Source organism: Ananas comosus, linkage group 23 (assembly GCF_001540865.1).
Source record: "Ananas comosus cultivar F153 linkage group 23, ASM154086v1, whole genome shotgun sequence".
Taxonomy (NCBI): Eukaryota; Viridiplantae; Streptophyta; class Magnoliopsida; order Poales; family Bromeliaceae; genus Ananas; species Ananas comosus.
Window position 1 is genome coordinate 4,123,844 of NC_033643.1, and position 13,486 is coordinate 4,137,329.

The 13,486-nt window shown below is 36.8% G+C and overlaps 1 protein-coding gene across 2 annotated transcripts; it reads left to right on the top strand.

Annotated features, from left to right (window-relative positions):
- LOC109728090 (alpha-dioxygenase 1-like) lies at nucleotides 1,377-13,452 on the top strand. Of its 2 annotated transcripts, XM_020258387.1 has the most exons (8): nucleotides 1,377-1,568; nucleotides 7,629-7,762; nucleotides 9,855-10,065; nucleotides 11,645-11,790; nucleotides 11,874-12,101; nucleotides 12,257-12,459; nucleotides 12,601-12,844; nucleotides 13,009-13,452. In XM_020258387.1, exons 1-8 carry the CDS (start codon nucleotides 1,392-1,394, stop codon nucleotides 13,235-13,237), a joined length of 1,572 nt encoding a protein of 523 aa, XP_020113976.1. In that variant the 5' UTR covers nucleotides 1,377-1,391; the 3' UTR covers nucleotides 13,238-13,452. The 2 variants fall into 2 exon arrangements, with proteins under 2 accessions (XP_020113976.1, XP_020113977.1); XM_020258388.1 differs by lacking the exon at nucleotides 7,629-7,762 and having other exon boundaries at nucleotides 1,423-1,568.

Sequence of the window (13,486 nt, forward strand, 5' to 3'; positions counted from 1 at the left end):
CTATACCTAGCCGACCCCAATATAGCAACACTTTTAAAAGTGTCGTAATATTAGCTAGTACACTTTTTGGACGATGTACCTGAATTTAAAAGTGGTCCGTCATAGAGCCATTTTTGTTGTATATGACTAAAACTTACATATATTTATATATATAATATATATATGTTATATATATAATATATATTATATATATATATAATTATATATTATATGTCCGACTGGGGCTAGCTATTAGTACAAATTCCATTATTGCTACCTAGTTTTTTAGCCTTCGAATCAACTCTTTCATATTTCTAACATTTGATAATACTAAACCGAGATGGGGACCACTTCAACCCAACCTATAATATCATCCCTGACGCCCTCACAATTTTATCCAAGGTTAAACAACTTACAGCAAAAAGACGTTTAAACTATAATAGTACTTCCAACGCCTAATTCTATATATATAATTATATAAAATTATTATATCATATATAGTATATTATATATATATATAATTATATATAATATATTATTATATTAAGTTATCGGCAACGAGTGCCTCCGTCTCCCTGCACCATTTTCATGAAGGAATTTCTGAATCGACGATCGCTCCGTTAGACTGATCTATTGGTATTTAAAGTTTCTAGAAAATACATTTGCAATTTTGGATATCAATTTACCTGGGATGCGAAATAATTCAAAATCAATAATTTTTAATGGTTAATATCTGCCGTTCAAGTTTAACAGTGTGTAGAAGTATTCAAATCAGCATAAATTTTTGATAGAAAATTTTTTTTATACTATTAAATAAATCCAATATTTCCGATCGCAGAATTTTAGTTGCTATATCACAACTTTTATAGCATTTTTATTTCCAAAGCGTTAAAATTATATTTTGAAGTCCTTCGATTGTCAGACAAAGTTATATCGAACAAATCATACAAAAATTAGTTTCGCTAACAAACTTCAAATACCTAATCAAGTCTACAAGAGCCTGATCGTCGATTCGGCGAGTCCTTCAGTTCGGAAAATTGCTTCAGTGAGCACGGAGGGCTTCTTGCTTCCTGAGAGCATCAGCAGGCCGCTAACCTCTCTCTCTCTCTCTCTCTCTCTCTTCTCCTCTCTCTCTCTCTCGTCTCTCTCTCTCTCTATATTATATATATATATATATATTATATATATTATTTATATAATACGTTAGGCTATGAATACTCCAAAAGTACAAGGGGTGTGTGCTTTTGAGTTTTTAACCATTGTATGGAGAGCATGTAGGGTTCTGATGATGGTGGTAGGTGAGGAGGTTGAATATTTTGATTTAAGGAGTATTAGTAATCAAGGAGTAGATCTAAGGGTTAGAAACTTAGAATCACCGAGGGCATGTTGAGGTTAATGATATATTGTATTGTATGGTTTGGTGGGACGTAAATACACAGTTGGTGAGTCCGGATCCTGAGGTGGTGGCGACAAAACTACTGGCTCGGCGAAGCTACAAGGACACGGGCAAGCAGTTCAACTTGATCGCAGCATCCTGGATACAATTCATGGTGCATGACTGGATCGACCACCTCGAGGATACTCACCAGGTAAATTACTATATATAGCTAATTAATTAATAGAACTTTTAATTTGCTACTTAAATCTTCGGTTTTTCTTTTTCTTTTTTTTCCCTTTTATGTTGAATTAGTGTTACTATATATCTGAATAATATAATCACAGCGTACCGTGAATTCCATCCCCAACCAAATAAGATTAAATTATAAATTTTGCTTTAATATTCTTGTAACTTGAAATATATCAAAGAAACCGACCTTCTCTACCTAGCGCAAGTGGCAAAGGGCTTGATGATTGGTACCTGAGGTTTCAACTTCGAATCCTAGTTGATTCACATTTCAAGCTAAGTTTATTTCTAAATAAAATAAACGAAGCAGGTAGCATGCTACCTATCTCTCTCAAAAAAAAGAAGAAAAAAGAACAGTATAACTAGACCTCACTAGGTCCACTACTCTGCAGTGATCTTGCCGCAGTCATGTGCCTGACTAACGGTGTTAGGATCTGCAAATGGGGCGAACCACAAGGAGTAAGGACTTTTGAAAGTTTTCAGTAGGTATAAGTTCCAAGTAAGACGCTAGTAGATGGATAATAAGAGCAATAATTATTTCTATACTATAAATACAGTAAATAAATTTACAACTACAAAGCCTCATTTACTCAAGATGCCACTATGACATTTGTTATAGGTTTAATTACCCAACTACCTCATGTTTCTAACCATCTAATTGATGGTTATGTTCCACACTAAACCTCATGAAGAGCCGAGAGAGATCGCACTACTCTTCAATCGGTTGACACACACCTCATGCAGAGCCAATCTCCAATCGGTTCGCACACAAATTAACCTTATAGAAACCCGAGAGAGGTCGTACTACTCTCCAGTCAATAAGCACTTGAAGTCGAGGGAGATCATATCTCCAAGTACCACATGCGGAGTCAAGAGAATCGGCACTCTGGTGCATAATGGGGGTCGAGAGAGATCGACCCTCCCAATGCGCAGGAGTCGAGTGTGATTAGCACTCCAAAGGACACTTCCGGAAGGTGACGACATAACACATCATGACATCCTAGGCTCAATGACTCCTAGGATTGTAACACATGTCCATTTATCACAACTTTTTCTCTAGTTCATGTTTAATTTAGAGTTCATAATTTTTGCGTCTTACTTTCAGATTTTATCTGAGTCAAAGGCCATACATTTTAACCTATATTATAGGTTCTCATTTTCATTTCATGCCTTTCTTCAATTTTCCATTCTCATACAGAAGAGTTTAAAACCCTAATCTTTTCTAGCATGCAACTAAATTATATATATTTAGAGTAATATTTACTAATTTAGCATGTTAATAAAACAAGAATAATGGACAAAAAAAGAGATCACTCATTTTTGGTGATATTCCCCATCTTTGCTAGTTTTGTCCTTTCAAGGATGACTTGATCTCTTGGAACACCAAGATACCCTAGAAAATAATTTAATAGGATCCAAATCCCAAAAACTTTCATTTGGAATACCCTAGAACAACAATCTCGAAATATCTACTTACCTGTCCTTCTCTAACACTCAAAACGTGGACGAGAAGGATTCTTTCTTCCTCCTAGAACTTTCTTTTGAAGCTTTCTATCGATACCAAGTGTCATGCCCAGGCCCAGCGGAAGCCTGTCCGACGCGTGCACAGACCCGCCGTGTATACCAAGCACCCCCGATGCACACAAGGCATCTACTAAAATAAGGAATAAACAAGAGTAGATTTCTAACAATGCTATTAGAGTAAATAAAATAAAACCACTAATAGTCTACAACATCAACATCTACATGATATACAAAGAGTATATACAACTGAATCCAAAAGACTAACAGATCTCTAAACATATACATAATACATATTTTCCATAAATACAAAAGGAAAAATGACATCGGGTCCATCTATAATAACTCCGCAGAGGCTCTAGCTAGTCGCTAACCCCTTGCCATGATCCCTAGCCTCTCTTGCCGTGGAAGGCTCTAAAACAAAAACCAACAACCAATGGGGGTGAGAACTATTAAACAATAGTTCCCAGTGGGTAAGCCGTCGAGAGTGGCGAAATACACCACTAAGACAACTAAAGCATGATATAATATGGTATGTAAGCAAATATCAAGGTAGTAAGTAAATTCAACAATTTAATTTATAAGTCATGCCTCTACCGAATAAGGTTAACTATCATATGCATGATGTTCTAATGTCACATGTTCAATTATATGTCAATGCCGGTTTACATGCATGTTCATTATTTCTATAATGCCACAAGGAGTAAATTATGCTTTTTATTGTCATTCTAACATTGCATCTATACTAATCCACATAGGCGTATATTTACTACCACTAAGATTGTCAATGTAATAATGTCCCACAAAGATGTCCAACTACTATGAATGCATCAAGTAGTACATAAGGTAGCAAACCACAAGTATGTCCATCTACTATATATGCATCAACCACGGTGATGTACAATATGTCAAGTTAAGTTTCAATACCCAATTTACGAGGGACTTACCCATAGTAACGTTCCGGCTCGTGCCATGCCTAATGACCCCGTGGTGGCATACACTCCCCATGGCCGTCCACTTCGGCGCCCAATCCTGCATGGGCGATCTATCGTCGCAAGGCTAACTCCGGAGTGTCGGCTTATAAGGGGCGATCCTCACAAGCATGTGCGAATGAGCACAAGGAAAAGAAAGCGTGATCATAGCATAGGGTCCACAATTTGGATACTCAATCATCATGTCTAAAATATGAAATTTTACACATCGACTTGACGGTCGGGTACTAGATAATTCATGTCATGTCTCGTTCACAATTACTTGGGTGGTATGTCCCTACCAACACATAATATGCCTAAAGCATGCATAGTTCACATGTCATTATCCTATCTAGGATAGTTCACTATTTTGTTCAAGACTTCAAAGGGGTTCATAAATATGCAATTCCAACAATTGTCAAGGAAGTGGCAAAGGGCTTGGCGGTTGGTACTCGAGACCCAAGTTCGAATCCTAGTTGATTCACATTTCCAGCTAAGTTTATTTCTAAATGAAATAAACAAAGCGGGTAGCATGCTACCACATTTACCAATACCATATGCAAAAGAGTTATAACAATGTCCACAAGAACCATAATGCATGCCATACATATGCTTTTCTACCAAAATCCCCACTACATGGAGTAGAAGTGTTATCATGCAAGCAATTCATTTCACTAGTATTATATGCAATTATTCCTATTAAGGTTCACCCCAAAGCCCTACTACATGGGTAAATAAGATTTGTTAACTAAAAGAAGAATTACATGACTCCTCTTCTACATAGAGTAGATTCAACCCAAGCTTTTTTTCTAAACCTTCCTCGCCTTTCTCTCGTCTTTTATAAACCTAAAAGACTTCTCTCACATGCACCCATGCATAAGGTGCATGCAACATGTCCTAAGCTTTTCCCTATTGCAGACACCACCAAAGAGTTTTTTCTCAATTCACACACGACCTGATCTCACTTTCAAACCCTCGTAGCTCTACCCGAAGCCAAAAAATCGTAGCTCTTCGAGTCAAATGTGACCAGCAAGATCAAATTCTGCCTTAAACTAGAAACTTGCCGCACATCTGTCAACTTCTGCACGAGCCCATCGTGCATCCAGATCTTTACCGTGCCAACTACCACAAATTTGCACATCGTCCTATTCCCCATCAGAGTCATTCCACCCTTGATCGCCTTATAAGTGGCAAAAGACTCATATCTAGACATACGTGAAAGGAACACGTTGAATCAATCACCTATGCATAATCTGAAATTTTAGCACCATCGGTCACTACATATAGTACATTAAAATCGATCATCTCCGATTTTGCCGCTTGCGCCATTGTTGTTGTCTCCTCGTCCTAGTCCACAATAATTTTTTCGTTCTGCGACTTCATCTCTTTCAGATCATTCTGAAGTTTTTGACATTTGTGATTTGTATGCTCTTTCCTATAACAGTAGAAGCACTCCACTTTAGATAGCAGCTTTTTCTTTCTATCTGTGGTCGTCAATATTTTCGCCTCCTTTTTTGCTTTTACTACCAAAGCTATATCATGGATCTACATGCCAAACTCTGGAGTCATCTTCCACTTCTCATTTGAGAGAAGCGCCACCGTGACCGCCTTCATTTTTATAGTCTCCTTGCCATGAAGCAAAGTGGTCATTAAATGCTCATATGCCGCCGATAATGAAGATAATAAAATCATCGCCTTGTTTTTGTCATCCAAATTGACTCTGATACTAGTCAGCTAGGCTACCACTTTGTTGAACTCATTTAGATGCTCATATAGTCTAGTTGTTTCCTGCATTCACAACATGAATAGTCGCTACTTTAGATACAACCTTTTGTCAATGACTTAGTCATATATAGATCTTCAAACTTCTTCCACAACTTTGTTGGTGTCAACTCGCTCGCTACGTTGTAGAGAACCTCATCCGTTAATAATAGATGATTGCAACTAGTGCCTTCCACTCCATCTTTCTTTATACCACATCTATGACCTTCGCCGGCTTTGCCTCTTTTCTATTCAATGTTTGATCCAAATCCTGTTGTACTAGAATTGCTTGAACTTTAATTTACCATAAGCCAAAATTGTTCTTGCTGTCGAACTTCTCGATTTCGAATTTTGTGGCCATCTCCATCGATCTCTCTCGAGAATCAGTGACTTTAAGCTCTGATACCAATCTTTAGGAATATGATACGTACTAGCCCTAATACTAGATTTTAATAATTTGTGACCCGCTTTGATACTAACTGCTATTGATTCGATACTCTTTCCAATAACAGTAGTTGGGATTTCGTAATGGAAGCATTAAATCAAATTTTTACCATAAAACCCATATCTCCAAAGCAAAACGCTAACACAATTGCAAAAGAGAGAACAAACAAAATAAAAAATATGGGTGAAATAAGATTTATAACCAAAAGAAGAATTACACCTAACTCTCTTTTTATACAGAGTAGCTTCAATCCGAGCATTTTTTCTAAATCTCTCTCACCCTTCTCTTGTCTTTTATAAACCTAAAGACTTCTATTTTTTTTCTCCTCCCTATTTTAGCCCAATAATAAACATCCAACAACAATCCCCCCTCCCGCTCAAACACTTGTACCGTTAATATAGTATATGGGAATTAAATCCGTGCTACTGTTTCTGATACCACTTGTGGATCGTAAGCGTTAACCAACTATCTCGAAAAGAACACCTCTTTTGGATTGTAAGCACTAACCAAAAACACGTGCTGGTAAGAAAAGCACATCCATCGGCTCAACCACAGTGCTCATGGACTTCGACCTGACTCAACCCACCTGGACGTTAGGTGTATAGTTGGCCTCTTGCCATTAGATCTCTTGTGGACTATAACCCCACTCAACTTATTAGGCATAGCCAACCCAACTTATTAGTCTTCTAGGCCTATTGTCATGGGGCAGGAAGTTAGACATATTTTAGCTCAATAATAAATAGCCAGCATGTGCGGCCTGGGGTGATGCTCAGCCTGGGCTGTACCCAGGATGTCGAGAAGATGACTGCACATGGGCTTAGCCAGCACGAAAGAAGGTCGAAGGTGGAGTTGGCTTTGGTGCGGTGGTGATCCTCAACAAGAGAAAGAGAGAGAGAGAGAAAATGAGAGAGAGGAGACGGAGGAGGAGGGGAAGTAGGAGGGCTTGTCCGAGGTGATGCGTGGGGTTACACACTTGGCGAGGAGGAGAGAATTAAAGTCGGCGCTGGGCTAACCAGCATGCAGGTGACCAAAAGAAGGGGGCTCAGTATATACGTAGGGAGAAAGCCAAAGGTGAAGCCCGCCCTACAGTAGGGCCAAGATGGTTGGAGGGGCTAGCGGGGAGGACTTTAGCACACCAGCAGGGAGAACAAAGCGTACCTTTTTCATTCCATTTAACTTTGTCTTAAATATTGCAGTGCCCCATTTTTTTATGTCACATTCATTTTATTTTCGAACATTTAACCATCGCATCTTCTTCCACACTAATTAGTTCGGTTCCCAACGTAATTTTTTCTGAAAAATGTACTTCGTTCTTAATTACCTGTAGGTGGAAATTGTAGCTCCGTCGGAAGTTGCGAGTGCATGCCCGCTCAGTTCTTTCAAATTTTACAAAACAAAAGAGATCCCTACACACGCAGAGGGAATTAAGACCGGCCACGTGAACATTAGGACACATTGGTGGTGAGTTTGAATTCCCTTTAGGGTTGATGCTTTCTCTATCCTTCTCAAATTTAACCTGATTACGAATTATATGTTGCAGTGTAAAATCTAATGAATAAATCTTGAATAGCTAGCTAATTAAAACAACATATCTGTCGCCTATATTCGTTATACATCTATTTCATATATTGTGGCATTAAAAGAGGAGGATTAAGACCTGAAGTCTTCGGGGTCAATATTACATTCACATACAGCAATTGTTACACAAAATTGACAGATATAACGTTTGGATAACTAACTAAAATTAATGCAGAGATTATTTTGACAGTTTTAGTAACCTTTTTATAAGTAGTGCAATAATATGTAACCCAAAGTGATGTTCATGGAGGGTTTAATGGTCCTTTTCTCTATTATGAATCGTACAAAGGACATATTTGTGTATCAACGCGCGCAACTAAGTCATCCCATATAATTTATAAACTACATATGTTCTTCGTTTATGCTGGTATCAATTGGCTCTAAAAATTTAGGAATCCTTCATATAACAGTTATGCTGCATAGGGTATACACCAAACTAATCTTATTGTTCTTCCACTTTTTTTTTTTCGATAATGAAACATTCGAATCGACGACTAGCTCCGTTAAACGTGTTCTACACAATTAGAAGTATTGAGAAACCAAATTTTATGATCTTTCAGCATCATTTACCTAGTGAACAACTGGTATTATTATTAACGGCTAAAATAAAAATCTCTAAAAAAACAATGATCAAGACTTGAATTTCATATTAGAGGTACTTATTTTGTTCTAAATATTAAAAAAATAATTCTATCAAAATTTGACTGGATTTGCATTATTTTACATCATTAAACATATATAAGTACGTGCACTACATCGGTTGTTAAATTCAATGTTGAGACCTTTCTATCATTAAACAAATGATCACAGGATTATATATTTTTCTCCATCCTTCTTTGTTCTGTTTTCCAATATGCCACCTCTTTTTAACTCCAAAACTGTTATGGTGGTGGGCCTCCAACAAATACGTTCTATATACTTGTTATGATATATGGAGATCTCCACAAAAAGTAAAATAGAAAAGACAAGAGAGGAAGAAGACCAAATCAAAGAATCTGGTACGTTGTAATGAAAGTAAAACAAAATAATTTTATTGAAGAAAATAACTCATCACCATATGCAACCTTCGGTGAGTGCTAATTAATTATGGCGACTCCCGACTTCATTAACCAAATAATCCCAACCTATCTATTTATAACTAATTACATAGAATCCAACTCTGATTCGATTTCATCTTAACCATAATCTAAATAACCGAATATATCTTAACCATAACCGAATATAATAATGGATATATAAGATCAAATAATCTAATCCTAATCTCATTAGCATTATCTTTAACAAAAACATACCTTCCCTAACTTGAAATCACCCAAGAATATTTTAGAGGACAAAATTTGAAATAATATAATGATAATTTTGGTAATTAACAGTTTTAGACAGTAAAAAATTCTAATCACAATTAGAGAGGAATAAATATTTTAATTCTTAAAATTATAAGGTAATGGTAACATTAGTAGCCAGGTGATAAACACACAATTGTAAAAATTAAGTTCGATTATATATATGCTATCAATTTGTTTAAAGTATGACTCTTTCAATTTCAAAAAATGTGCAATGTGACTGTGAAAAAAAAAGTGCCGAGAATCTTTTGAATCAATCATTTTCTCCCATTGGCAATATAACATTGCATATATTAATTGAGCAAAGAAGATAAAATTAATGGATCGGTAGTAGAAGGATGCAGATAAGAGTAACCATTAGTCACGGGTTGCCATGTAGTTAGTTCCATTTATGTTATTGAGCTTTAATTATTTCAAGTCATGTGTTGAACCTTAATTTCAATTCCAATGGTCGGTCCATGAGCTCCATCAATCTCCTAAGCAAAGAATGATACGGTAGCTGAATTAGCTGTCACTTTATCGAAAGATGATGATGTTATTGGTGCTTAGCGGCTTTTGGATAACACTTTGTAAAGATATGCAAAGTTTAATTGCTCATGCTATATATATGTATATATGTAATGTTTATATAGGGATGGGAGTGCACTTTATGGTAGCGGAAAGAATGAAGCCAAAGTAAGGGCACTGGTTGATGGGAAACTAAAGATTGGTGACGATAACCTTCTTCGGCATGATGCTGATGGAATAGCAATATCCGGCGATATCCGCAATAGCTGGGCAGGGGTGTCAACCATGCAGGCACTCTTCATTAAGGAACATAACGCCATTTGCGATGCATTGAAGGTACCATATATATATATATATATATATATAGAATTATGCTACTATACTATCAATAGTACCAAGCCTTGGTACTATTGACTTTTCGGTCGTTGGATGAAAAGAGGTGCGGTTAGGATGATAGTGGTCCCCGGTTAAATTGATAGTGATCCCCTAGGGTTGAGTGGGTGGTTGGTTTAATAGTATAATCTAACGGGTAGAAATGATCAAAGGATAGATCTAACGGTAGAAAACTCAATAGTACCAAGGGCTTGGTACTATCGATAATATAGTAGCCGGACTCTATATATATATATATATATATATATATATATATATATATATACATATATATATATATATATATATATATATATATATATATATATATATATATATACATATATATATATATATATATATATATATATATATATATATATATATATATATATATAGGGTCCGGCTACTATACTATTATGAGTACGATCGCCCTCGTACTCATAAGTTGTTTTCGATGATAGAGCTTCCGAATCGACGATCCACACCGTTAAACGTTATTTACAGCATTTAAAACTTCTAGAAATCAAATTTTATAATTTTTCGACATCATTTACCTTACGATCAAGAGGTCACAAATTTGACAATTTTTAACGGCCGGTATGGGATACTTGCTAGTTTAACGGTGTAAAAGAATCGAAATTTGTTGAATTTTTGATAGAAAATTCTATTCACTACATAGATAAAGATCAATAACTCCGATCTTGAATTGAAGGATCCGATCATCCTTTTTTAGGACGTCGTTCGATTTTGACCGTTCATTTTATGCCCACTTGATGGACTTTATTATGATTTTGAAAATTTACAAAATTTATTTTCTACAAGTTTCAAATACTCTAGATCATATTTAATGGAGTGGATTGTCGATTCGGAAGCTCCATTATCGAAAACAACTTATGAGTACGAAAGGCCCAATACTCATAATAGTATAGTAGCCCAACTCTCTCTCTCTCTCTCTATATATATATATATAGAGTATTTGAAACTTCTATAAAATAAATTTTGTAATTTTTTGAAATCATAATAAAGTCCATCAAGCGGGTATAAAATGAATGGTCAAAATCGAACGATGTCTTAAAAATGAATGATCGGATCCTTCAATTTAAGATCGGAGTTATTGATCTTTATCTAGGTAGTGAATAGAATTTTCTATCAAAAATTCGACCTATTCGGATTCTTTTGCACCGCTAAACTAGCAAGTATTCCATATCGGCCATTAAAAATTGTCAATTTTGTGAGCTTTTGATCGTAAGGTAAATGATGTCGAAAAATTATGAAATTTGATTTCTAGATGTTTCAAATGCTCTAAATAACGTTTAACGGTATGGATCGTCGATTCGGAAGCTTTATCATCGAAAACAACTTATGAGTACGAGGGCGATCGTACTCATAATAGTATAGTAGCCAGACTCTATATATATATATATATATAAAAGTATGTATGTATAATGTGTGTGTGGTCACGCAATCTCAAATCCATCATAACTAATGCACATTTTCATTAATATATATGTATATATATTAAGTCTAGTTTCATTTGCAGTCAGAGTATCCTAAACTAGATGATGAAGAACTATTCAACCATGCAAGATTAGTGACGTCCGCCGTGATCGCAAAGATTCACACTATTGATTGGACTGTAGAGCTCCTCAAAACTCCCACAATGGATGCAGCAATGCATGCAAATTGGTACACAATCGAAAGAGCACATGCCTATCTAATCACGTAGATCGATGCTATGTTACAAATTTAATTTTGTTTTCATTGTTAAGGTATGGATTGCTCGGAAAAAAGATCAAGGACACGTTCGGGCACATAGGGGGGCCTATCCTCGGAGGGCTTGTTGGATTATCTAAACCAATCAATCACGGAGTTCCTTACTCATTGACTGAAGAGTTCACTAGTGTTTACAGAATGCACTCGCTCATCCCCGACAGCCTTAAACTCAGAGACACCGACGCCGATCCCGGACCAAACAAATCTCCGCCATATGCGAAAGAGTAGGGAGTCCGGCACCTGAACTCTGTCATTGTTTTCCGCTTGAGAAGAATCAATCATCCGTTATTCTATATATTCATCATTCAATTGGCCGTCATCATTTCATTCGTTCCCTTATACGTGCTTACTTTGTCTGTTGTTTCTTTGATCTACGCAGCATCAAGATGGAAGAGCTAGTCGGGATAAGGGGGGAGCAAGTTCTGTCGAAGATCGGATTTGAGAGGCAGCTTGTCTCCATGGGCCATCAAGCATGTGGTGCTCTTGAGCTTTGGAACTACCCTTTGTTCTTTAGAGAGCTCATTGCACAGAATGTTGACGGAACCGAACGGCCTGATCATGTCGACATGCCTGCTCTCGAAAGTAGGGGGATTTTTTGTTCTTTCTGTTTGTATGACTAAGTGCGTTCACACACACACACACACACACACACACACACACACACACTTGAGTCTGAACAATTAGTTAAGGCATAAACTAACTATATATTTGTCATTTGGCTAGTTTATCGAGATAGGGAAAGGAACGTTCCGAGGTACAACGAATTCCGACGTAGGCTTCTGATGATTCCTATCTCCAAATGGGAGGATTTGACCGATGATCGAGAAGCAATAACAGCTCTACAACAAGTATACGGAGAAAACATTGAGAAGTTGGATCTTCTCGTGGGCCTTATGGCTGAGAAGAAGATAAAGGGCTTCGCGATAAGTGAAACTGCTTTCTTCATTTTTACTATAATGGCAACGAGGTATATATGTTACTTCTACGTACGTTGCTAGCTAGCACGCATTTCATTGCTTCCTACATTTTGATTTTAAACTATACATGTCGTACAATACTTTTCGTATGCAAAATGATAAAATTGAGCGACGGGGATCGACGAAATCTGTGGTACGTTCTTGCATGGTACAGGAGGTTAGAAGCAGATCGGTTCTTCACGAGCTACTTCAATGAGGACGCGTACACGAAGACGGGCCTCGAGTGGGTAAATAGCACGGAGAGCCTTCGAGATGTTATCCATCGCCATTACCCGAACATCACTAGCAAGTGGATGAACTCCACCAGCGCATTTACTGTGTGGGATGCTCCACCGAATTCCTTCAATCCCGTCCCGCTGCTTCTTCGGTTTCCTCCTGGTTAAGAGAACAGCTGTGCTACATATGACCACTTGTTTTCGTACATATATTTTTCGTCGATTAATAAGCTTTGCAAGTTTGATTGTCTGCAGAAAATAAGAAGGGAACCACTGTTGTTAATTATGTATGCACTAACTATGAAATAAACGAAGTCCAATATATAGTTTGGGCTCGGATATTCTCTAACATATATACTCGGTGATTTATTTATGTTTATGAACTCTTGTTTTGTTTGGAAATATATAAAAAAAATG